Source organism: Megascapheus bottae, chromosome 15 (assembly GCF_031878675.1).
Source record: "Megascapheus bottae isolate mThoBot1 chromosome 15, mThoBot2.hap1, whole genome shotgun sequence".
NCBI lineage: Eukaryota > Metazoa > Chordata > Mammalia > Rodentia > Geomyidae > Megascapheus > Megascapheus bottae.
This window is the reverse complement of record NC_143523.1, coordinates 56,136,077-56,161,320: the sequence shown is the minus strand read 5'-3', so window position 1 is coordinate 56,161,320 and position 25,244 is coordinate 56,136,077. Positions and strand designations below refer to the sequence as shown.

Genomic DNA, 25,244 nt, shown 5'->3' with positions numbered 1-25,244 from the left:
TGGTGTGTGTGTGTGTGTGTGTGTGTGTGTGTGTGTGTGTGTGTGTGTGTGTGTAAAATAGGCTGGACCTAGGAGGGAAAGTATGCACCAAAGAGTTAAAGTAACTCTTGCTTGAATTGCTGCTTTGCTATTCAACGTCTGTGAACTTTTCAGACTTGATTTCCTCATTTGTAAATGGGAACAAGGATTTCCACATTATTGCATTGTAGAGGATTCTTGGGGTCATCCATATGAATCCTGATGTGAGCGTGAAAGGCTCTTAGCTTGTGTTATCAGCACAAGAGTAGCCCAGTAAATGATATTGTCAGTATTTCTCAGAAATGAGCAATTTTGGTCTTTCCTTTAAGAATATCAGTGATTAGCTGGGAATCAGTGTCCTGGCCTAGCTACTTAGAGGTTAAGAAGGGAGGACTGAGATTTGAAGCTCGCCCAGGAGGAATGTCTGGGAGACTATTATCTCTAATTAACCACCAAAAGCCAGAAGTGGAGCTATGACTCAACCGGTAGAATGTCAGCATTAACCAAAAAAATCTTAGGAACAGTGCTCAGGCCTTAAATTCAAGCCCTATTACCTGGACGAATAAAGAAAAAGGAAAGCAAAAAATATCAAAAGGTTCAAAGAATTCCAGACTATGTCTGTCTGACTCCCACAAAATGATTTAAAGGGAAGTCAAATGATTTATCTTGTTTTATATGTATGTATACTTAAAGGAAATAATAATAATAACTCAGTTGACATTTTCAACAATGATTTAAAAAAACACCCACAGTTTAGCCAGGCAACATGATGCACACCTGTAAACTCCAGAACTTGACATCAAGGCAAGAGAATCACAAGTTTTATGGCCAGTCTGGGTTATGTGATGAAACCCCATTTCAGCACACACACACACACACACACACACACACCCCAAAACAATTGGGCATGGTAGTGCACACTTGTAATTTTAGCACTTGGGAGGCTGCAGGAAAATCACAGTTTCAAGGCCAAGCTGGATTACATATCAAAACTTTGTCTCAGAAAAGAGGGGGAGGATTGAGTATGGTTGTGCATATCTGTAATCCTGTCTATCGAGGGTTGGAGACCAAGGGATTGAGGTGAGAAATCAGACCAGACAAAGTTAGCACTAGGCCTTATCTACTAAACAAACTAAAATCAAAAGGAAATTAGGACTTGTTCACATGGTAGAGTGAAGCAAACCTGACGCCCTAAGTTCAGTCCTCAATATCCAAGTTAGTAGGGAAACAACAACTGGAGAGATGAAATATGTGTATTTTCCTGGCCCCAAATCCCCAGATCCTATGATTAGCTACAGTTGAAAGCAAAATTAATTACTCATTAGTTCTACATGCACATAACACTCATCTCCTAGGTACCAATACAGGTGCTAGGTGCCAAGACTCCATTTTCTGTAGAGCGGATCGCACAGAAAGGGGGGCCTATATGACAGCTTGTGGTGACAGTAAGTCCTACTGTATAGGGGAGGCACCTAAGCTGATGCTTAAGCCACAGTTTGAAGGCCAAGTGGGACCCAGTAAGTTGGAGGATGCAAGTGGGGTGCTTGGAGAAAGGCCCTCCCAACAGAGAAAAGCATGTTCAGATTCTTGGAAATGTAATCACTGGCTCTCACTGTGCAATGGGAAGCTTCTTCAACACCTCCCAGGACCCAAGAGTGTTTTAAGGACTTAAGTGCACAGAGTGATTAGGAAGAGAGAAGGGACACCAGAGAAATATTTGCTTTCCCCTTGCCTAATCTACTCAAGTTTTCTGTTGCAAACCAGTTGCCTAGGGTTCTTTTCCTCTATCCAGATAGAAATCCTGCAAGGATGAGAATTCTTCCAGTTCTTACAGGCTCTGGTGGATAGTTGCAGGGGATGAAAGAGACGACAACAGGCAGATAGTCAGGCTTAGAGTTTGGGCCTTAGGGTTCAGGCCCAGGTCTCTTACTGCTAGGGTAGTAGCACAAGGTTCAATGCAAGCCCTTCAGTGTTACTACTCTTTGTACCCCAGACGACTCACCAAAGGAAACCTGTACACACACACACACACACACACACACACACACACACACACACACACACACACACACACCATTGCTGCCTGAAGATATGTGTTATTGCATAGTCTGTACTGCTGGTTGCATCTTTTCCTCCCATTAGAATCTCAGCAAAAGTAGGCAAGGCCACTGAAGAGAACATCTTCACCTGGACTTGATGGTGAAACACCAGAGGGATGTCTAAGAAGATGACTTTAAAAGCTGCAAACTCAGCAGCCTGCTTATGTAGCCAGAGGGGGAGGGGCCAAAGGTGTTTGCACCAATCATATCAGCCTCTTCATATTTGTACCAATCCTGGGTTAAATCCATTATACAAATGAGGGATTATATTTGCACCAATCACAATGCCCTTGAGATATATTGACGTCATTGCAAATACCACCCTTTGCTTTTCATTGCTAGATAGTATTTTATGACATGTCTTTACCACAATTTGTATAGCCACTTCATTACCAGATGAAGGATCTTTTGGTTGTTCACAGTTTTGGTCATCACAAATAAATCTGATATAGTGAATAAATTGTGAACATTTATAATAGGTTTTCAAAACTCATCTATGTCCTAGCATTGAGCAGTACATTATCCTTTTGAGGGCTGATATTGTATAGATTTGCCATGTTTTGTTTATCTGTTTGTCAGCTGTTAGACATCTGGATTATTTCTGCATTTTGGTTATGAGCAATGTTTCTGTGAACATTCACATGTAGTCTTTGGACAGTTTCCTACTTGAGTTTCCTACTTGTGGTTTTGTTGTTGAATTGAAAAAAGCCCTTTATAACATTCTAGACTTATCAGATAGGTAACCTGCAATACATTTTGCCATTCTTTTCACTTTCTTTATAGGGACTTTGATGTATAAAATGTCTCTTGTTCTCTGTTGTTCAGATTGAGTTATATCTATTGTTCTGTTTTCAGTCCATTTCCCTTTTTCTGGCTGCTTGCAGACTTTGGAACCTATTTATTGCATTTTTAATTTTGATTATTGTAGCTTTTAGTTCTAAAACTTCCATTTGACTTTTAGATTTCCATGCTGAATTCTAAAATTTTAATTTGGTTTTTAGATTGCCTTGCTGAGATCTTCTATTTTCATTCTATTTAAATTTTTAAATAGTTTCTATTTTTTTGTATTCATCTTCATTTTTGCAATTGTTCATTAAGTATCTTGTCAGATAAATGGAGCATAAGGTGTAATATCTTGGTGTTGGCATTTGTTGCCTATATTTTGTCATTCAAGTCAAGCATTTCCCAGTTCTTGACCTGCTGAGTAATAACCATCAAATACTGGATACTTGGGCATTATGGACCTTATTTAGACCTTCTTTTACAAGCTGTCCCCTGTGTATCCAGGGGAGAGCATGTCTGTTGAGTTACTCTCAGATGAAAGTAGAAGTCCAGGTTCTCTACAAAGTCTCTCCTGACCCCTCCAGGGCATCTTTACACTGTTGCTCAGGGTGGCCTTGTGTCTCCCCTAGTCTTCTACTGATAGGACTTCAGCTAGAAGGACAAGGGATACTAATATTGTTCCTTATAAGACACTTGGGGACAGCCTTGTACCCTGCATGACGTGAAAGTCTGTACTCTCTGCTGGGCCTCACCTGATGTCAGCACACTGGGAAGGCCAAGGAGTTTCTTGTCATGCTAGGTGAAGGTGGAAATCTAGGCTTCAATGTGGTATCTTCTAACAGGGGAGTGAGGAGAAAGTCACCTCCTGGTGAGAATGAAAATTTTGTTTTGTCCACTTGGCCTTGCTGACCATTGGTCAATAAATTTAGTTAGAATCTCAATTTAATTGCCATTCCTACCATGTTAAATATCAGCAAGCTAAATTGGATTGGACTGTTTGGGGGCTTTCTATTCCATTTCTTTGGTTTATTTATCAATTCTTTCATCAATATACCCCATTTTCTTGCTTCATATACTTTATAATAACTTTTGAAATGAGTGTTAAAACTTTGTTTTGATTTTTCAGTATTATTTCTAATGGTCTGCCTTTTTTGGTATAACTTTAGGATCAGATGTTGATGTTGATAAAATAAATGCCTGGGACTTTGATAATGCTTGATTAAATCTATGTAGATCAAGTTGAGAAGTGATACCTTAATGATATCTTCCTATCCATTAATGCGGAATAACTCCCTTTATTTATGTGAAAAAATATTTTCATCAGAATTTTGTGCTTTTGTGGTAAATTGATTTCTAATACCTTTTAGTGTTAATGTAATAAAATATATTATATTTAAAAATTCAAATCCCAGGCCGGGAGTTTGGCCTAGTGGTAGAGTGTTTGCCTAGCATGCACAAAGACCTGGGTTCAATTCCTTGCTACCACATACATAGAAATAAGCCGGAAATGGTGCTGAGGCTCAAGTGGTAAAGCTCTAGCCTTGAGAAAGTCCAAGGACAGTGCTCAGGCCCTGAGCTCAAGCCTAGGACTGGCAAAAAAAAAATTCAAATCCCATATTAAGGATACCATGCGCCCTTTGGTCCTTTGGTCTTGACTTGTCTCACCCAACATGATTCGCTCTAGATCCAAACAGTACAAGAGCAATGACTCAATATTTGCATACCCAATGCTATGGACATTGTATTGGAAATATAAACACAACTACATAGACATAAAAATTTATGACTCTATAGACATAATGTTTTGTGTATCTATGACATACAAACCGTCAGCCTAATTTTAATTATGTTCTAAAATCTAAGTGCCAGTGATTGTATATAGAGATTCCCTTCCTGAATATTTGTTTGTTAAACATGTCATTTGAAATGTAATATAAAAATCAATGTTAATAAATTCTTTAATAAAAAATTCAAATTCCATTATTTGAAACAGAAAAGGGAATGGGGAAAACAAGATGATTGGGAGGGCTTAGGGGAGGGAAATGGGGACAAAAACATGAGAAAGGATGCCCACTCCCTCCACTCCTCTTTAATATAGTATTAGAATTCCTAGCCAGTGCAATAAGGCAAGAAGCAAGCATAAAGGGGATCCAAGTAGGGAAAGAGGAAGTAAAACTATCCCTCTTTGCAGATAACATGATTCTGTATTTAAAGAATCCTGTAGACTCTACTCCCAAGCTCCTTGAGCTGATTCAAAGCTTTGGAAGGGTAGCAGGCTATAAAATCAACCCTCAAAAATCAACTGCCTTCCTTTACACCAACAGTGAGAGGAACGAGGCAATAATCAGGAAAGAAACTCCTTTCACAATAGCCTCAAAGAAAATAAAGTACCTAGGAATTAGCTTAACTAAGAATGTAAAGGACCTTTTTGATGAAAACTTTAAAACTTTAAAAAAGGAAATTAAAGCAGAACTAAGGAAATGGAGAAACCTCCCATGCTCCTGGATTGGAAGAATCCACATCGTGAAAATGACAATCTTGCCAAGGGCTATCTACAAATTCAATGCAATACCCATCAATATCCCAATGGCATTCTTTAAAGAAATAGAAGAGGGAATCCAAAATTTCATATGGAATAATAAAAGACCCCGTATAGCAAAAACACTTCTTAGCAGAAAGAACAGCACTGGAGGAATTTCAATACCAAACTTTAGACTCTATTACAGAGCTATAATTCTCAAAACAGCTTGGTACTGGCACAAGAACAGGCCTGAAGAGTAATGGAATAGAACTGAGGACCCAGATATTAAATCACAGACCTATGGCCACCTAATCTTTGACAAGGGAGCCAAAAAAATAGAATGGAAGAAAGATAGCCTCTTCAACAAGTTGTGCTGGCAGAACTGGTTAAGCATCTGCAGAAAACTAAAGTTGGATCCTTCTTTGTCACCCTGCACTAGAATTAACTCCAAATGGATCAAAGACCTGGAGGTAAAAGCTGACACTGAAAACTTTACAAGAAGGAATAGGAGATACACTAGGCCTCCTTGGCACAGGTAGAAACTTTCTTAATAAGGACCAAGAATCACAACAAATCAGAAAAATGCTGGATAAGTGGGACTGCATTAAACTGCAGAGCTTTTGTATGGCAAAGGACATAGCTAGTAAATTAATTAGGAAGCCTACAGAGTGGGAAAAGATCTTCACCAACCATACAGCAGACAAAGGCCTCATATCTAAAATATATCAACAGCTCAAAAAATTGAATCACTCCAAAACTAATCTCCAAAGTAACAACCATCCCATTAAAAAATGAGCCAAAGACTTAAAGAGAGTCTTCTCTGAAGAAGAAACAAAAATGGCCTATAGACACATGAAGAAATGCTCAACATCTCTGGTCATAAAAGAAATGCAAATCAAAACAATGCTAAGATTCCACCTCACTCCAGTTAGAATGGCCAGGATCAGGAAAACGAATAATAACAGATGCTGGAGGGGATGTGGCCAGGAGGGATCACTACTACACTGTTGATGGGAGTGCAAACTCGTTCAATCACTATGGAAAGCAGTGTGGCAGTGCCTCAAAAGGCTAACCATAGAGCTCCCCTATGACCCAGCAATCCCACTACTTGGCATTTACCCAACCATCCAGAATCTAGGGCATACTAAATCCACTAGCACAACAATGTTCATTGCAGCATTATTCACCATAGCAAAGATATGGAACCAACCCAGATGTCCCTCAGTTGATGAGTGGATCAACAAGATGTGGTATTTGTACACAATGGAATTCTATGCTGCTGTCAGAAAAAACGACATCGGTCCATTTGTTAGGAAATGGAAAGACTTAGAAAAAATCCTATTAAGTGAAGTAAGCCAGACTCAAAGGAACTTAGGCTCAATGGTTTCCCTCATTTGTCATAATCAGTAGAAACCTTGGGCTCTACTAGCAGAGATCTGCAATAGAGCAAAATCTTGATACATAAGGCCATATAGTATGAAGCTAATTGAAAGGACCTCCAGGATATTGAAACAAAAGCCATATAATGAATGATTGTTGTCCTTAATGTACTATGTTATCTCTTATCTCCTTTGCTGCCCCTTGGGTATCTCATATTGTTACAGTATCTCACTTTGTTATCTGATATATTGGATATATTTGTATTAGGTTATTTGAAATTGGATAGGGAAGGGGGGAAAACAAGATGAGGGGCGGGGGTTGGGGGGAGGGTAATGGGTACCAAGACATGTGAAAGGGTATCAATGTATGTGAATTAATGAACCTTCTATCTGGCAAATATCATGTAGCCCTTTTATTAATTACAATAAAAAATATTAAAAAAATAAAGTACTTTACCATTTGAAAAAAAAAGATATTGGAGGTAGACCTTTTCAAAAAGGAATATACAGAAAAATTCTGTATTTTTTTTTTTTTGGCCAGTCCTGGGGCCTCAACTCAGGGGCTGAGCACTGTCCTTGGGCTTTCTCAAGGCTAGAGCTCTACCACTGTAGTCACAGCACCATTCTGGCTTTTTCTACATATGTGGTACTTGAGGAGTCGAACTGGGGTCTTCGTGCATTCTAGGCAAGCCCTCTACCCCTAGACCAAACTCCTGGCCTATGTTCTAGATTCTCATTTTTTGCCAGTCCTGGGCTTGAGCTCACTATCCTTGGACTTTCTCAAGGCTAGAGCTCTACCACTTGAGCCTCAGCACCACTTCTGGCTTTTTTTCTATATATGTGGTACCGAAGTACCACATGCTAAGCAAGCACTCTACCACTAGGCCAAACTCTTGGCCTTGTTGTATATTCTTGATTAGTCAAAAGCATGTTTTTAATTGTGAATGGGTGTTAGATTTTGTCAAATAGCTTTCTCTGTACCAATGGTTATAACTGCATGACTTTTCTTTAGTCTGTAGAAGTGCTAGGCTGAATTAATAGTTGAATGTTGAACCAGCTTTGTATACCTGGATTAAATTTCTTTTTATTATGGTATATGATTCTCTTTTTCTAATTATTGAGTTTAATTTGCTAATATTATATAGGAGATTTTCCCCTCCTCATTTATGAAAAGCACTGATTTGTGGTTTTGCTTGTTGTATTATTTTTTTCTGGTTGTGGTATTAGGGTAATTCTGACTTCAAAGAATGAGTTTGGAAGTATTTCCTTTGTTTCTCTTTTCTGGAAGAGCAAATGGAGGACTGTGGCCATCTGTTCCTTTAAGGTTTTGTAGATCTCATCAGGACCCAGAGCTCTGTTTCTCAGAAGGCCTCTTCAATACAGATTCATTTTTCATTCTCTTCTAATGGTGCTGATTTGTCTCATTTCTGCTTGTTTTCAGTTTTTTGGAATTTGATCTTTCTGCTTATAGTACTCATGTATTTATGAACATTATCCACTTTCTACATAACCCTTAATATAGTAATCATGGATATTCTGAATTTCCACTATGAATTGATATCATATTTGACTTTAGTCATATTTGAGTCTATCACTTGCTTTCTCTTTTCAGTTTATTTTTTTCCTCTCTTGATTTTTATATATGACTTGAGTACTTTCATTGATGGCTGAATGTAATGTACTTGGTAATAGGTATTGAGGTAATAGGTATCTTTAATTTGGGGGCATTAAGTTATGCTGCTCTCTCCCCTCCCCTGTTTTCTGTACCTGTCAACTAAATGGAGCCAAAGGGTGCCTAGATTAAATGTCATTTTTGGGTGTGAGGTGTTTCCAAGTGAAATTAGCATGGGAATCACCTAACTCAGTAAAGCACATGGGCACAGTGGATGTGTATTAGCCAATCTGATCTGAACAAGTAGCTGCTTAAGATGGAACATCTCGTCTCACCTTCTCCTGTCCTCTTAGATTTAAATGATTTGTTCTGGTTTGTAGGGCCTCGAACTTGAACGGAGTCATACCATCAGGCTTCCTGTACCTGTAGCCTGTAGCTAGCAGGATATGAGTCTCTTAGTCTTTATAATTATGTAATTTTCTGTGCTAAGTCTTTATCTTGTACCTTTCTCTTCTCTCCTGTTGACTAATAGAGTGGGCACCCGAGTCTTCAGATTCTTCTATTGTCCCTGTCTTTCTGTTTCCTACGGGATTTGAGTTTCTTTAAAAACTCTCCTAGGGGTCGGGAGTTTGGCCCAGTGGTAAAGTGCTGGCCTAGCATGCATGAATACCTGGGTTCAATTCCTTGGTACCACAAACACAGAAAAAGCCAGAAGTGGCACTGTGGCTCAAGTGGTAGAGCTCTAGCCTTGAGGAAAACCCAAGGACAGGGCTTTGGCCCTGAGTTCAAGCCTCGGGACTGGCAAAAACAAAAACAAAAACAAAACAAAACTCTCCTACACAGAATCTGAGTTTTACTGTTCTTTGGAGAACTTCCTGATAGGTATCTTATCAATTGGTTGAACATTAATCAAATACCATATGAAATGGTTCTCTAATTATATAAATTGCTACATGAATGGAGAATGAATCTTAAAGCAGAATTGAAAAAATCAAGACAAAGCCACATTTAAACATCACATCTTTAATAAATTGAATACTAATTTAAACAATGGGAACAGCAGTCTGATTAGCTCATAGATTCATCTTTTCCCTCTTTTAGAATCCTAAAAGGTGCTCACCAATCACGTGTCTTTTTACAATCTGAAATTAATTAAAATCTTAAGTTTCTGCTGGCTTTCAGTGGCTCATATTTGTAATCCTAGCTACACAGGAGGCTGAGAAGTGAGGATCTTATCTCAATGCTAGACTGGGCAGGGAAGTCTATGAGACTCACTCACATCTCCAATTAGTCTCAAAAAAACTGTAGGTGGAGGTGTGGTTCCAATGATAAAGTGCCAGCTTTGGGTAAACACAAACAAACAAATAAAACCTAAGGGAGCCTACTTCCTGAATTCAAGCCTCAGAACTAGCTCAAACAAAACAAAAGACAGCAAAATGAAGTTCCTTCCTCTGAAAGAATGGATCTTTTTTATTTGTTTGTTTGTTTTTGCCTTTTGGGAGTCACAGAAGTATGTGAAGATTCTGTAGACGGTGAAAGGCTACTTTCCCTGAACACATTACCATAAAGTAAGGAATCAGCCAGTTCAAGATGAAAGCCAGTTGCATTGAACACGCCCCCAATCTTAAAATTAAAAAAAGGCTGAAATGATGATTCCCAAAGGCCAGGCAGTCTCACAGAATGCAGCAAAATTGGCTGTTCATTCCTGTCACTGAATTATGTTTTTGACATTTTACTTCCATTCTTTTCAGAAGTTAGCCAGATTGGCTGTTCAGAACCATGCATGTTTTCCATTTCTCCAACTAAACTGATCCAGAGCCAACGGGAGGCAGTATCATCTGGCAAGAGTTCAATAATTTAAAAAAATGCTTATAATTAGCTGGGCGTGGTGGCTCATGCCTGTAATCCTTGCTACTCAGGAGGCTGAGATCTGAGGATTGCGGTTTGAAGCCGGCCCAGGCACTAAAAAATCTGTGAGACTCTTATCTCCAGTCTACTAGAAAACCCACACATGGTGCTGTGGCTCAAGGGGCAAGGTGGTAGCCTTGAACTGAATTGCTCAGGGACAGCACCCAGGCCCAAAGTTCAAGTCCCATGACTGACAAAAAAAGGGTTATAATTGTCTTTTATTTATGTCTAATGATACTGTTGATGATACTATTATATATTACAATGATATAAGTCCTTGAAAATAAACCCATTAAAAAAAGAAAATAAACCCATTTAAACAGATGAAAAAAAGGGTTTTCATAGTAAAGTGAATAGAAATATAGCAAATATTAGGGTAGTGGTAGAAAGGAGATTGTAGGTAGCAGAAATGATGCCCCAAATGCTCTAAAATATTTCTCTATACTGCTTTCTGCTCTCTCATCTACAAATGAGGGATAGATCCACCTTGTAGTGCTGGGTGGAGTGTGTGTGTGTGTGTGTGTGTGTGTGTATGTGTGTGTGTGTGTGTGTGTGTGTATGTGTGATGGATAGTCTTTTTTTTTTTTTTTTTTTGGTGTTGGTACAGGACCTGGGCATTGTGTCATTTAGCTCAGCTTTTTAACTCAAGACTTGTTCTTTTCTCCTTGGGCCATACCTTTATTTCCAGCTTCTTGGTGGTAAATTGATAATGAAGAGTCTCATGGACTTTCCTGCTCAAGCTGGCTGTGAACTGTGCTCCTTATATCTCAGCCTCTTGAGTAGCTAAGATTACAGGAGTGAGCCAAAGTGCCCAGCTTGGTTGTCTTTCTTACCTTAGCCTATTTTCACATCTACTGTAAGAGGTTGGAAGCCTGACAAACCTGTCCAGGATTTAATTGGCTCTCTCGCTCTGTGTGTGTGTGTGTGTGTGTGTGTGTGTGTGTGTGTGTGCTGAAGTTGCAGGAAAAGGCCCAGGGGCAGAAGGTGGTAACTAATGCAATTTCACACATGTACTTATTAGAAGTTAGCTTCTGAGGCAGGCACTATAGAAAGTTCTGGAATTGGGGACTCGATTCCTGTAGACCTTCAAATAGTCAGGCAGAAGTGTCTTTTTGTTTTGGGGGAAAGCTGTAACTTGTACTGTGGCAAGTTATATTCAGGTCTTGATCAGACCATGGGCAGATGGTTTTCAATGAATGTCTAAAGGGAGAAGGCATGGATTGGGACTTAAACAACACGGGGAGAGGGGACAGAACCATTTTGAGAGCTTTGATTCTGTGGGAGCCCTATCCCACTCTTCCTTGGTTCCTCCTGGGGGATGTCTATTTTAGGGACACTGAGATACTTGAGCTATTTTGCTAAGGTTGAAAATGGGATGTTTATAGCACCTCCATTCTGCAGACAGATGGGAACAATTAGCACCATCTCTTTTAAAATCATGCAGTTGGAAGCAGCTCAGGACTTTCTATGTTTGAAATCCCTGTCTGCTTGCAGTAGCGTTGGAGAGAGAACGGAAATAAGACATGCTTGGCACTTTTTTATACATCCGGTACTTTAACATAACCTCAACAGTTCTGTGACGTAGCTGCTACTGTTAACTCTACATTGCTCAGGCAGCGAAACTGAGGTTCAGAGAAGTGAAGTATGTGAGTTAGGCATGTTAGTTAAGTATATGAGATATCACAGTTAGGAAATAAAAATAAAAAGATACCCAAATTCTGCTCTGTGGAGCCTATTAATTCTACAAATGTGGAACCTATAAATGTTACCCTAAGTATGGCAAACAAGACGACAGAGTTGATAATGTATCTAGAGCAATAGGCATGGTATCTGGAGGAGTCAAGGGTCCCTGGATAGCCACTCTCATCTAGTGGACCACAAAAGCCTTCAGAGACTTTGGTGCTTGAAGATCAGATCAAAGAAGGTGCATGAGAGATGATGGAGAGGGAGATGCAGGTCTTACCCTAAATGAGTGCTCATTGGCTGGAAACTTCCAGAGCATCTTGGCCGGCTGATGGCCTTGGTTTACCTGATATGGGATCCCTGTATCTTTTTTAATAGTTAATGATCCTTTTTTTAGGCCAAAGCACAGCAGTACCTCACCCACCAGACCATTTAGAGAAACTTGGAGAGGAGCCCAGAAGCATCATGGTGTGATGAAAGGCCCATGGGCTTGTTTCCTACTTTAGACTGCTAGCTCCAGAAATCACGTTAGATCACTCCTACAACTAGCAGAACATGGTGGTGAAGGCATTGCCTTGAAAATTAGAAGCCTAACCCCAAGTCCAAGCCATTGAATGTTGTTCAAGCCATATAATCTCTCTGTCCTTCAGTTTCGACAGAACTATTAGTTCTATTTCAAAGCTTAACATGATTTAACCATGGAAAACATCCAAGACACAAGCCTGGCAGATGGTAAGGGCAGGGGAAGTGTTAATTTTCTATTATAGGAAGATCAATTGCCCTTGACAATGTTACAGAAGGATAGCAATGCTAGTTGTGACTCCAGGTTGGTTCTTAAGGAGTGGTGTGCTGGCGTGGGGTCCCCAGAGGGCTCCCAAATTGGTTACTCTCCATTGAGATTTCTCCAAAAGACAGCTGGTGTAGAAGACTATGCCTGGAGCTGCCAGGGAAATACAGAGCTCCAGATGGTTTCCAGGAATCAATGCTCTCCCCTGGCACCCACTTACCACAGGGTTAGGTCACAGTGTTCCATGGCATCATCTCTGGGGCCAGTCAGATAGGGAGTGTGTGCAAAAAAAATAATTGGATGTATTCATTGCTTTCTGCAGAGCAATCATGGGTGTTGATTTTTGTTTTTGTCTTGTTGTTTTTAAATGAGAAAGGATGGTGAATTGTTTTCTTTCTTAACTCTTGTATTAAGGCTGGTATTTGATGGGGAAGTTGTGATCTTGACAATTCCAATAACAAGAACTGCAACTCCAAGCCAGGTACAGCTCATGCATATAATCTTAACTATTCAAGAGGCTGAGCTCTGAGGATGATAGTTTAGTGGACTGGGAGGAAAAATTTGAGAGAATCTTACCTCCAATTAATTAACAAAAATCTGGAAGTGGAGATGAGCTCCCAAAGATAGAATGCCAACTGTGAACAGAAAAGCTAAGTGAGAGTGTGAAGTCTTGACTTCAAGTTCTAGTACTATGCATGCATGCACACAGACACAGATCACAAATAGGCAGGCAGACAGACTTACAGACAGACAGACAGACAGACAGACAGACAGACACACACACACACACACACACACACACACACACACACACACACCACACCAAGGACCTCTTAGCTGTAACAACCAGGAAAGATGCTTGTTTGGACAATATGAGAAGCTAGCTGTTTTTTCTAGATATTGACTGTTCCCTGTTCTTTTAAATCACATAAGAGAAAAACAGTCCAATCAAAACACATTTGTATTGCCTTTTTCATGTACTTGAGTTATTTCTTCCTGTGGATATGACTTACTGTCTAGCGAGTGTTCTTTTAGTCTGACACATTCTCTTTATTATTTCTTGGGGATAGCTCTACTAACAATAAATTATCTGGTTGGATTTATGTGGTTAGGTGTTCAGTTATCTCTCAATTCCCATTTTTGAAGAGAGCTTTATTATATTCTTGGCAGTTCCCTTCCCTCAACCTGTCACATCATTTGGATATGTCACCCAGGTACCTTTTGGGTCCCTGGTTTTTAATTAAGATGATTTTCCCGCCCTGGTCAGCCAGGGGGCTTGAACTCTGGGCCTGGGTGCTGTCCCTGAGCTCTTCAGCTCAAGGCTAATAATCTACTACTTTGAGCCACAGCGCCAAATCCAATGCTTCATGAATTTTTGTGTCATCCTTGCACAGAGGCCAGGCTAATCTTCTCTGAATCATTTCAATTTTAGTGCTGCGCATATAGGTTCCCTACTTTTTAATGGCAAATCATCTGTCTATACCTTACATGATTTCCTTGTTTGTGATGAATTACTTCTTGCTACTTTGAATATTCTCTGCCCCCCCAACTTTGTTGGTCCTGGAGCTTGAACTCAGGGTCTGGGCACTGTCTCTGAGCTCTTTAATTCAAGACTAGTGCTCTACCATTTGAGCCACAGTGACACTTTTGGGTTTTTGGTGGTTAATTGAGATAAAAGTCTCACGGACTTCTCTGCCAGGGCTGTTTCAGAATCACAATCTTCAGATCTCAGCTTCCTGAGTAGCTATGATTATAGGCATGAGCCATCAGTGCCTGGCTTTTTCTTTTCTTTTTTGGATAGTTTAAAAAAATTTACCTTATTGTTATTGTTTCTTAAAGATGATTTATTTATTGAAGACTCAGGTCGTTTGACCTGTAAAGTTTTCCAGGTTGGGATTGTGCAGTGGCTTTTCTAATGTAGTTTAATAGATTTTTAGACCCCAGGCCCAAAGTCCAGTCTGAAGTTACATTCAGACACTCATCCCCATATACCAAATAGACATGGTGAAAGTCAAAGAAAGAATACTTACATGACAGCCATGGAGAAACAGCATTTCAGTATATCTTCCGTGATCCTCAAGGGCACAGACATTGGCTGCAGGTTAAACAGGGAGAATTGGGTGCAGGGGGTAAGAAAGGTATGCACAGTTGAAACAGTCCCAACTTGAAGGTAGGGCCTGATTGACATGAGCTCAGCCTTTGTCCTTGGAGAAATTATCACTTTATTATTGGAACACAACAGGAACAAGGTTACCTCTTGAGTTTGGGACTGTTTTCAAGATGATAAAAAGAAATCATTGCATGTTTGAGGGGCAGTTTGCTTTTCAAACAAAATGCTTATCTGAATCTTCTCTTTCCTCTTGCAAATAAGGTGAGTGCAAAGGGACTGCAGCAGAGGATAGCTCAGATCAGAGTACAGTCCAATATAAAGTTGGAGGACTTTTAGTTAATTCCAAGGACTTACTAAAATCATCTTTCAAGTGACTTCTTACATTTTGGTGGCAGTGTGTCCCTTTTGCAGGAGGCACAGTGTTCGAATTTGAAAGCTATTTGAAATACCTGACACTGGCTAATCAGAAAGTAAAAATGGTTTAGCATTAGCCCACTGTTCTGGATTGTGTAGCATCTGTCTGGCTTCTGGTGAAATCTTTATGGTGGACAGAGAAGCTGACCGGACTCACAACAATGAGTTCTCATGAGAACTAACCCATTCCCAGTAGAACCAATCTTACTTCAAGGCTCTATCTTCCTGATACACAAGCCTTAACAATAAAGTATCAACGTGAACATCACATGCCTTAGCAATCAAATGTCAACATGAATATCAATGAGGTCAAACCTTACCTAAAATCACAGCAGAGGCCAGATCTATAATGCAGTGTTTGAGCAGGATGCTTAGTGTATTTTATGCATATTTATGTTTTGAAATTAAAAACAAGCAAACAGAAACCTCATTCAGCAAATCCTAGATCCTCTTAGCTGATTATCAGACAAGGAAAACGTAATAGGTTGATTGTTGAAACTAAAGGTGAAGATCTAAAATTATCTGTAACTATAATAATCTTAAGTAATATTTCAGTACAGTAATTAATTGTCTTGAATGCTGAGTTAGTAACCATCATAATTGTAAAATATAGTGCTTAAATCGTGCTTGTTTTAAGCTAAGGATTATTGTAGAATAATCAACCACATTGTAGAAGATTTCAAGAGGTTTTTTGTTTGCTTTCTGCCTTCAAGTAATTGGAAAAGCCCTTTACAGTCCATACTTTAGACTGGGATTTAAAGATTTTCTGTTTGAGAGCAAAGTCTTATCTGTCTCTTTTTTAAACCCTTAAAAGTAGCCATTCACATGTGACTGAATGGAAATGTTCGGCCTGTAAATCTAAGTTTGGAAAATAGGAGGAGGAAAGAAAATGAAAGGAAAGGAAATGAAGGAAAGGAGAGGAAAAAAGAAGGGAAGGAAAGAAGAAAAGAAGGGAAAGGAAGAGAAGAGAAAGAAAGGGAAGGGGAATGAAGGAAAGGGAGGAGAAGAGGAAGGAAGAACAGAAAGGAAGAGTCTAGTCTTGAGCTTCTAAACCATCACTTAAAATACTGGGCACCGGTGGCTCATGCCTGTAATCCTAGTTACTAAGGAGGCTGAGATCTGCAGATCTCGGTTCAAAGCCATCCTGGGCAAGAAACTCTGTGAGTCTCTTATCTCCAATTCACTGCCAGAAAACTGGAAGTAGTGGTGTGGCTCAAGTGGTAGAACACCAGCCTTGAACTGACAGGGCCCAGACCTAGAGTTCAAGCCCCATGACTGATCAAAAAACATTCTTATGGCCGGGAGTTTGGCCTAATGGTTAAAGTGCTTGCCTAGCATGCACGAAGACTTGGGTTCGATTCCTCAGTACCACATACATAGAAAAAAGCCAGAAATGGTGCTGAGGTGCAAGTGGTAGAGCTCTAACCTTGAGAAAGTCCAAGGACAGTGCTCAGGCCCTAAGCTCAAGCCCCCGACTGGCAAAAAAGAAAATATTCTTAGCTGATTCATAGTATTTACACATCTAGGGAGGGCTGTGTGATTTCCATGCATACAAATAATGCATTGATCAAATCAGTGTAACTAGTGCCTGCATCCCATCAAACCTTCACTTGCTTGTTTAGACCATTTTCCTGCCTATAAATGTCAACAGTAGCTACCCTTCACAGATTGCCTGTGCTAAATCACAGCTCACAGGCCAGGCGTCTTGAGGAGGTCTGGCAGTAGTTCTTTCCCTAGCTCCTGGTAGAGATGGAAGAGCCAGGCTTTTTCCTCTGAATCTGTCTTTCTGAGAGAAATGCACAGCTGGTGAGCAGAAAGCTGGGCTTAGCAGGCATGGGTGGGGGTGGGGGATTCAGGTTCTATAATGCAATACTATATGAATTCCCCACTCCACCCTATCCCCAGCACACACATCCATCCTCCCTGAGCTCTAGCTGTAGAAAAAAAGAGTCTTGGTATATAACCAGATTAGGAAAAGCCTGCCACCTGGCCTCTTCTGCTGCCACTAGCTTCTGGGGCTCTGGAGATTAGTGGGAGGTAGCTTTGTGGGGGACAGACATGTCAGCTTTGGTTTAAAGGAGTTTTCTTTGTATAGCTTCTTGGAAGGAAAGGAAGATGACATCCTCCTCTTGCTTTTCAGCATGTCTGCCCCTCTCTGTGCCATGGGGTTGGTGCTTCCTTTTGGGGAGCCTTACTTGCTGTGTGGATGGGTGCTGGCAGAAGGTCTGTGTTGATCTCTTACACTAGCATATGGCAGCCAGAGAAGAGAGAAAGACATAAATCATGCGTTGGAGGCACAAATGGTTATTAACCCACTTTCCCAGATAAAGGAGAGGAGGCATAGATGCCCACTCTCTGTCACAGAAGCTCTCCCAGAGGAGGTGGTCTGGCCATGGTTCTCTTGTTCATTCATTCATTTACTTAACCTTTCATTGGAGGAGCTGACCTATCTATGTATTTGCTCATTCACTATATCTCATCCAGCCTGTATGGGCAAGGCATCAGAAGCCTCCTGTCTCATCTCCCACCTGCCTAGTGCTGGGATGGCCTGGCCATGGGATGCAGGCAATGGAAGCATGATGCCCTGTTCTGTTCAGTGACCAGTGCTGGACCCAGTGTGATTTGGGGTACTATATGGGATCTGTCACACATGTTTTCTTGCAGGCATGAGCCCAGCCTCAGTAACTCTGGCCAGTGCACTGCAGGTCAGGGATGAAGCTCTGTCTGAGGAAGAAATCTGGTCCCTCTTGTCCCTGGCTATTGAGCAGCTCCTGGAAGATCTTCACAATGGTAAGAAAAGACTTGGGATAATTGGGTTGCAGGAGAGTGGAATGAATGGGAAGATTTTCCAACAAATATATTTTTTGACTTCTCAAATTTCTGTGAGTTCAAGGTACCTGAATGAGTAGGTAAATGCACCCATGTAGCAGATGTGTTGGGAGAAGGTTGGTCTGTTTCTTAGTCCCATATTATGTGGTAGAAGTGAAAGACTTTGCCTGATGCTTAAGGAGAGACAAGCTACAGCTGTAAGGGCCTTTCCCAACACCTAGGCCACCTATGCTCGGTCAGAGATAGAAGGAAAGACAATTGTACAAGACACCTATTAGGTGCCGAACGACTGTGCATCCAATTAGAAGACAGAATCCAAGCTGGGTATGGTGGGGCATGCCTGTGGTTCGAGCTACTTGGGAGGTGGAGACAGGATGATTGTGGTCCAAGGGTTGACATGGGCAAAAGCACAAGACACGATCTGAAAAACAAACTGAAAGCAAGAGGACTGGGTATATGGCTTAGGAACACAGGCTTAGCATTTGCGAGAGACTGAGTTCAAATCCCCAGCATGGTCAAAGTGAGAGGGAAGAGGAGCAGGAAGAGGAAGAGAAGGGGGGAGGAGGAGGAGGAGGAGGAGGAGGAGGAGGAGGAGGAGGAGGAGGAGAAGGAGGAGGAGGAGGAAGAAATAATCATCTTCAACAACAGGACAGAATCCATATAGTGCTCTCAAGGGGAGGTTAGTTTAATGAATAACCTGTAATACGGGACTGATGGAAAATATAAAGAAAACGTATAACTAGGGTAGAGACAGGTACCGAATGAGGGACAAACTTTGAAGGAGAGTCTCTTTTCCAGGTTGGGGTTTAGAGCTGTTAGAGGTGTACTTACAACTTTATGATGATGACATGGCTTTCTTGGCCAAACTAGTCTGCAGTCAGGACCTAGGTGGTAAAGGTGGGGATAACCCTTTGGTGTCTGGACAGGTTCAGGAGAGCAGGATGATGCTCACCTGTAATGCTTGTAGCATTGCTGTGGACAGGGTCTAGGGCCGGTGATCACATGACCAGGCCAGGCCTGGAGAAGATAGTGGAATCTCTCATCCAGGGCCCATGTCTCCACCTAGGGCTTTCACACCCACACTACCTACCTTTGGGACACAGCAGGAGATCCCGTGCCTCCTGTAATGTCTCTCTAGCACCCCTTCTGGGAAGGCTGAGTACCACACTCCCTGTGCACGGAGACGCTGGAAGGAGCAGGTGCAGAAGGAAGGACCTGAGGTATCCAGTGAGTAACTGAAGCCAACGCTGAGAACTCACTCTCAAACGTTGGCTCAGAAATCTCAACTGGCTAGTAAAAGAGGTGTAGACAGTGGCGGCTCACACATGAGGACACACATGCTAGAGGAGGTGCCAGGTCTTTACATGGGCCAGGTGCACCGTACCGCTCCCTTCTTTCTTTCCCTGAGCACTCATGCCCTCTCCTCTGCTGTTGATGTTCCCATGAGCAGTTAGACAGCTCAGGAAGGCCAACTGCCCTGGGTCCTGGTTTGGCTGTAGAGAGCCTCAAATGTGCTCAATTTCTAGTTCTGGCCTCTTGCAACATTTTCTGACTCCCAGGCCATGGATAAATTTGGATGCCAATTTTTTTAGCCATCCTATTCAAACCATGTCCTTGTAAGTCAGGATGGAATTTATTCAGTTCTGTGTCTCCCTGGGGTCTGGCTCATAGCCAAGGGCAGGCACCCGCCCGGTGCAATCCTCTGGGTGGCCTTCCAGATGGCAGTCCTTACTTCATTACCTCTTCACTGCCTTGCTTTCAGGTTCCTCAGATTATGTGGTCTGTCCCTGGTCAGTCTTGCTCTCTGAAAGTGGAAATCTTTCTTTCCGAGACTATGTTTCTCAGGTAGAGGCTGCACCATTCAAGGCCCCTGAGCTTCTGCAAGGATTGAACAAGGATGAGAAGCTGGATGTGTCACAGGTAAGATGTGGGACCTCTTTGCAGCACCTGTCGCCTGTACCCCAGAAAGGCCTGGCAGCAGAGGGGCACTTCCTCCTCCTAGCCCAGCCCTGAAGAACTTGGCTCTCAACTGAGAGGTACAGTGGGCTAAAGAACATGGATCTCAGCAAGTGCTGGTGGCTCAGGCCTGCAATCCTAGCTACTCAGGAGGCTGAGATCAGAAGATCGTGGTTTAAAGCAAGCCCAGGTAGAAAAGTCAGTGAGACTATTATCTCTGATTAACCACCAAAAAGTTGGTTGTTCAAGTGGTAGAGCATTAGCTTTGAACACAAAAATTCAAGAACAGCGGGAGGCCCTGCCTTCATGCTCTGGTACTGGCACGCGTGCTCGCGCGCGCGCACACACACACACACACACACACACATTTTTTCATGGTTCCTTGCCAGCTACTCATTACCTCTTAGACAAAGGTAAGTCACTTTTTTTTTCTTGTACAGGTCCTGGGGCTTGAACTCAAGGCTTGGGTGCTCTGTGTTCCTGAGATTTGTTTTGGCTCAAGCTAGTGCTCTACCACTTGAGCCATGGAGCTACTTCTTACCGTTTCTGAGTAGTTTACTGGAGATAAGAGCCTCTCATGACTTTGTATGCCAGAGCTGGGTTTGAATCATGAGCCTCAGATCCTAGTCTCCTGAGTAGCTAGGATTATAGGCATGAGCCACCAGTGCCTGGCTCAGCATGCCAACTTAGATGAACCCATTTCTACACCTGGGATTGGCATGATTCAGTCAATCTGGAGATCATGAGCATTCAAGAAGCAGTGTCGGACAGGCTGTGGGAAAATGATCTGTAATTAAACCATTTACAGATGGTTTTGGCTACAAAAGCCAGAGTCACAGACAGGGTTAGTAGTTACTTAAGAAAAAGGCTTTACAGCTCATTGATGTCCCTGAAGAGCTAAACTGTCTATTTCTATTCTATTCTACTTTTTTTTTTGCCTGGCCTGGGGCTTAAACTTAGGACCTGGGCACTGACATTGAGCTTTATCAAAGCTGGCTTTCTACTACTTGAGCCACAGCACCACTTATGGCTTTTTCTGGGTATGTGGTACTGAGGAATCAAACCCAGGGCTTTGTATACTAGCTAGGCAAGCATTCTACCACTGGGCCACACTCCTGGCCCTCTACTCTTCTTTATTTGTTGGTATTTTGATCTGACATTTCTTCTTGCTGCTGTTACTCTATATATCAAATCAATATTCAAGGTTGGAAAAAGCGGAAAAGAATGGAATTAGCCTCACCCATTCTATTCATCAGTTAAGCAAAAGATTGATTTTTGTGTTGATACTGGGGCTTTAACTCAGGGCTTCTCCCTGGTTTTGTTGCTCAAGACTAGTGCTCTACCACTTGAATCACACCTTTACACTCCTGGCTGATGGTGAGTTAATTGGAGATAAGAGTCTCATGGACTTACCTTCCCAGGCTGGCCTCAAACCCTGATCTTTAGAACTCAACCTCCTGAGTAGCTAGGATTACAAGCATGAGCCACCAACCTCCCGACAGACACTTCTTTAGTTTTTTAGACGTTCCTAAGAAACTCCATATATATATGTATATGTATATGAATATGTATATGTATATGTATATACACACACATGAATGTTGGTAGGTGTGTATCCTAATCTGCATGTCCTGGTTTTTGCTAGAATGCAAATTTCTGGCTTTCTCACATGTAGTGTAAGAGGCAGCACAAGGTGAGGAATGCAGGTGGTGTGTGACTAAACAGATGACTCTCAGTGAAACTGACTTTGCTCCAGGGACACTGGCATGCTGGTAATGGCTAACACATAATTGTGTGCTTTTCCCTTGGGCAGGTGCATGTCTATTCTTTGGGAATGACTCTCTACTGGTCAGCGGGGTTCCATGTCCCTCCAAATCAGGTCTGTACATGAATGCTCCAAGCTCTGCTAGGCTATGGCTTTGCCTCAAACTGGGATTTGAACTCAGGTTCTTGTACTTGCAAGAACAAGGACTCCCAGCTGCTCAGGCACAGCCATGGATTGGTTTGGTGGTTTTTTTCTAGAAGGACCACATTTATTAAGTATGGGTGTCACCATGCTTCCTTCCTAGGGCATAGGCAAGCTTTGGCAATCAATTTGACAGGTCCTTTCTGTAAGTGCTGGCATAGCTCCAGCATCAGGCTCAATCTGGCACTGCAGGCAGACTCAGTTGGGACTGGCAAGTGAGATAGTCTACATGCTGTCTCTGCACAGGAAAGTATCAAGCTAGAGGAGCTTCCAGGTACAAAGGCACTGTTTCTCTCTCTCTCTCTCTCTCTCTCTCTCTCTCTCTCTCTCTCTCTCTCTCTCTCTCTCTCTCTCTCTCTCTCTCTCTCTCTCTGCTCTCTCTGCTCTCTGTGTGTGTGTGTGTGTGTGTGTGTGTGTGTGTGTGTGTAGGTCAGTCTCTGCATTGTGTTACCTCTGTGGTCGATTGTATGTACAGAACCTTCCAGAAGGACTAGGCTTATATTCTGGAGGTGACATCTCTAGGGTGCTCCAGCCACAGTGCTGACCTCATAGCGCATGCGTAAATGGTGCCTGCCCTTCTCACCAACCTGTGTCCTGCAGCCCCTGCCGCTCAGCGAGCCGGTGCACACTCTCCTGCTGGGCATGTGTGAAGATCAGCCGCACAGGCGGAGGCCACTACTGTCCATTCTGGAAGTCTGTCGGGCCCACCAGGAAGAAGTGGCTGTGCACCCCGCCCCAGCCAGCCTGCACATCAGACAGCTGGTGGGCTCGGTGCTAGGCTCCATCTCTGAGGTCAGTACAGAGCTAGACGGAGCAACCTGGCAGCCACTTGCCGTGTGTGGCGATTGAAACTGACATTGGCTCAATAACTAATTAAAATAGCATAAGAAGCCAGGCACCAGTGGCACATGCCTGTCATCTTGGCGACTCAGGAGGCTGAGATCTGAGGACCAACGTTCAAAGCTAGCGCAGATAGAAAAAAAGTCCATAAGACTCTCATGTCTAATTAAAAAGCCAGGAGTAGAGTTGTACTCAAGTGATAGAGTACTAGCCTTGAAAGAGAAAGCGAAGTAATAGTCTCAGGGGAGAAACACAAAGGTGTAGTGTCTATGCCTCTCTGATCAGATAAAATGAATATTGAAATGAATTCTAGGAAATGAAAAACAAGAGAGTTTTTTTTCTTTGTTTTTGTTTTGTTTTGTTTGCTCATTTATCTGTCTGGGAAAGACAAAAGTTAAACAAATGCAATAATGGTACTCACTAGACATTATGTTGAAAGTGAACTGTTCTTTCTAATTATGGATATGGAAAGGAAAAACTGGGAGAGAAGAGATATTGTCCAAAAAGAAATGTACTCCTTATCTGACTTATGGAACTGTAATCCGTCTGTAATAACATTTATAATAACAATTTTAAAAGAAAAAGAAAAAGCCAAGCAAGAGAGTGAAGTCATGTGTTCAAGCTCCAGTGTGGTAGAAAAGAAATAGAATAGAATAGCATGAGAAGGGATATCAAGGTTCGAGACGTAATGCATCCATTACCTGGCGAATGTAACTGTAACCCCTCTATATATTATACCGACACTAAAATACAACAAAAAAGAAATAGAATAGAATAGCATGAGAAGGGATGTCAAGGTTTGAGAAGTAATGCACCCACTAACTGACGAATGTAATTGTAACCCCTCTATACATTATCCCCACAATAAAATACAATACAAAGGAAATAGAATAGAATAGAGTAGAGTAGAGTAGAACACAACAGAATAATTTGGGGGCTGCAATGTAGCTCAGTGGTAGAGTGATTGAACACATACAAGGCACTGAGTTTCATCTCCAGCAACACAAGCACACACATTCAATTCCAGAGTTACAATGGTTACATTTCAACTGCTCAGTTCCCAGAGAGCTGGTGATTACCTTGTTGGATAGGACGGATCTAGAGTAATCTCATCATTCAAGCTCTATTGGGTGATGCTGAGTTTCCATAGGTAGAGCTGGATTGCTTTTTTTTTTAACTTTTTTTTTGCCAGTCCTGGGGCTTGAACTCAGGGCCTGAGCACTGTTCTTGGACTTTCCTCAAAGCTAGAGCTCTACCACTTGAGCCACGGCACCACCTCTGGCTTTTTTCTATGTATGTGGCATGGAGGAATTGAGTCTGAGTCTTCATCTATGCTAGGCAAGCACTCTACCACTAGGCCGAACTCCTGGCCCCTAGAGCCAGATTTCTAGCATGGCTCAGACTATCAGATCTTTGTAAATGTGTGTTCGTATAGAACAGATACAGTTATGATCCTGAATTCAGTTCTTCTCTCCTAGGTTCCAGGCTTTGCTTGACATTTTATTCTCAGGGTCTCTGGCCACCTCCTGCCCTCTGCTTTGTCTCACTAAGCTACTTTCTGTCCTTTGCCTGCCCAGTGCATTGCAGGGTCTGGGTACATGGTCAATATTTGACAAAGGTTGGGTTTCCTCCATTCCTGTGGCTGAGATTCCTGAGTCTGGGAGATGGTAGTGAGAGAGGAGATAGATTGGGGACAAGTGGAAGAAGGAAATGGTCTCTTCTGGAGACAGCCTTGGGAGCTCTGGAGCAGGAGTGGTAGCTAGAGGTTGATGCCTGGCACTGTCTTTACCCCTCCCAAACCATGCCAAGGCATGTCTAGAGAAAGGCAGGCAAACAAAGGGCCTATGGTATTCAACGCATTCAAGGAGGCTTTTATTTGAGATGATTTGGAGGGAGGCAGACCCAGACACCTGCCAGGCGGCTGAATCTGTTTAGGAACATGTTGGTGAGCCCAGGCCAAGATTAATGCAGGCACCATTTGGATGGAAATTAAGGGACAGATGAGGTGAATAGGCACTGCAAACAGTCCGTCAGAAAATGACCCTCCTAGCTGGGCACTGGTGGATTTAATCCTAGCTTCTCAGGAGATGAGATCTAAGGATTGTGGTTCAAAGCGAGCCTGGGCAGGAAAGTTCACAAGACTTTTATCTCCAATTGAGCAGCTGGAAGTAGAGCTGACAAGTAGTAGAGCATTAGCCTTGATAAAAAAAAAAATCTCAAGGACATTTTAGGCCCTGAGTTCAAGCTCTAGGATCCGCACAAAAAAGAAAGAAAGAAAGAAAGAAAAAAGAAAGAAAGAAAGAAAGAAAGGAAGGAAGAAAGAAAGGCAGGAAGAAGGA

General features: G+C 42.0%; 1 protein-coding gene and 1 pseudogene across 2 annotated transcripts in view; one reads left to right on the top strand and one right to left on the bottom strand.

The window, feature by feature from the left end:
- Positions 1 to 14,143: 14,143 nt before the first annotated feature.
- LOC150054399 (U6 spliceosomal RNA) lies at positions 14,144 to 14,237 on the bottom strand (annotated as a pseudogene).
- A 3,737-nt stretch (positions 14,238 to 17,974) lies between these two features.
- Positions 17,975 to 25,244, top strand: part of Frmpd2 (FERM and PDZ domain containing 2) — an 82,221-nt gene continuing 74,951 nt past the window's right edge. The window contains exons 1-4 of one of the 2 annotated variants that reach the window (XM_090346753.1): positions 17,981 to 18,104; positions 19,906 to 20,063; positions 21,913 to 21,978; positions 22,666 to 22,857. In XM_090346753.1, coding sequence (XP_090202879.1) covers positions 17,981 to 18,104; positions 19,906 to 20,063; positions 21,913 to 21,978; positions 22,666 to 22,857 — 540 coding nt within the window. Of the gene's footprint in view, positions 18,105 to 19,905; positions 20,064 to 21,912; positions 21,979 to 22,665; positions 22,858 to 25,244 lie in introns of both variants that reach the window. The other variant, XM_090346754.1, reaches the window with a different exon arrangement.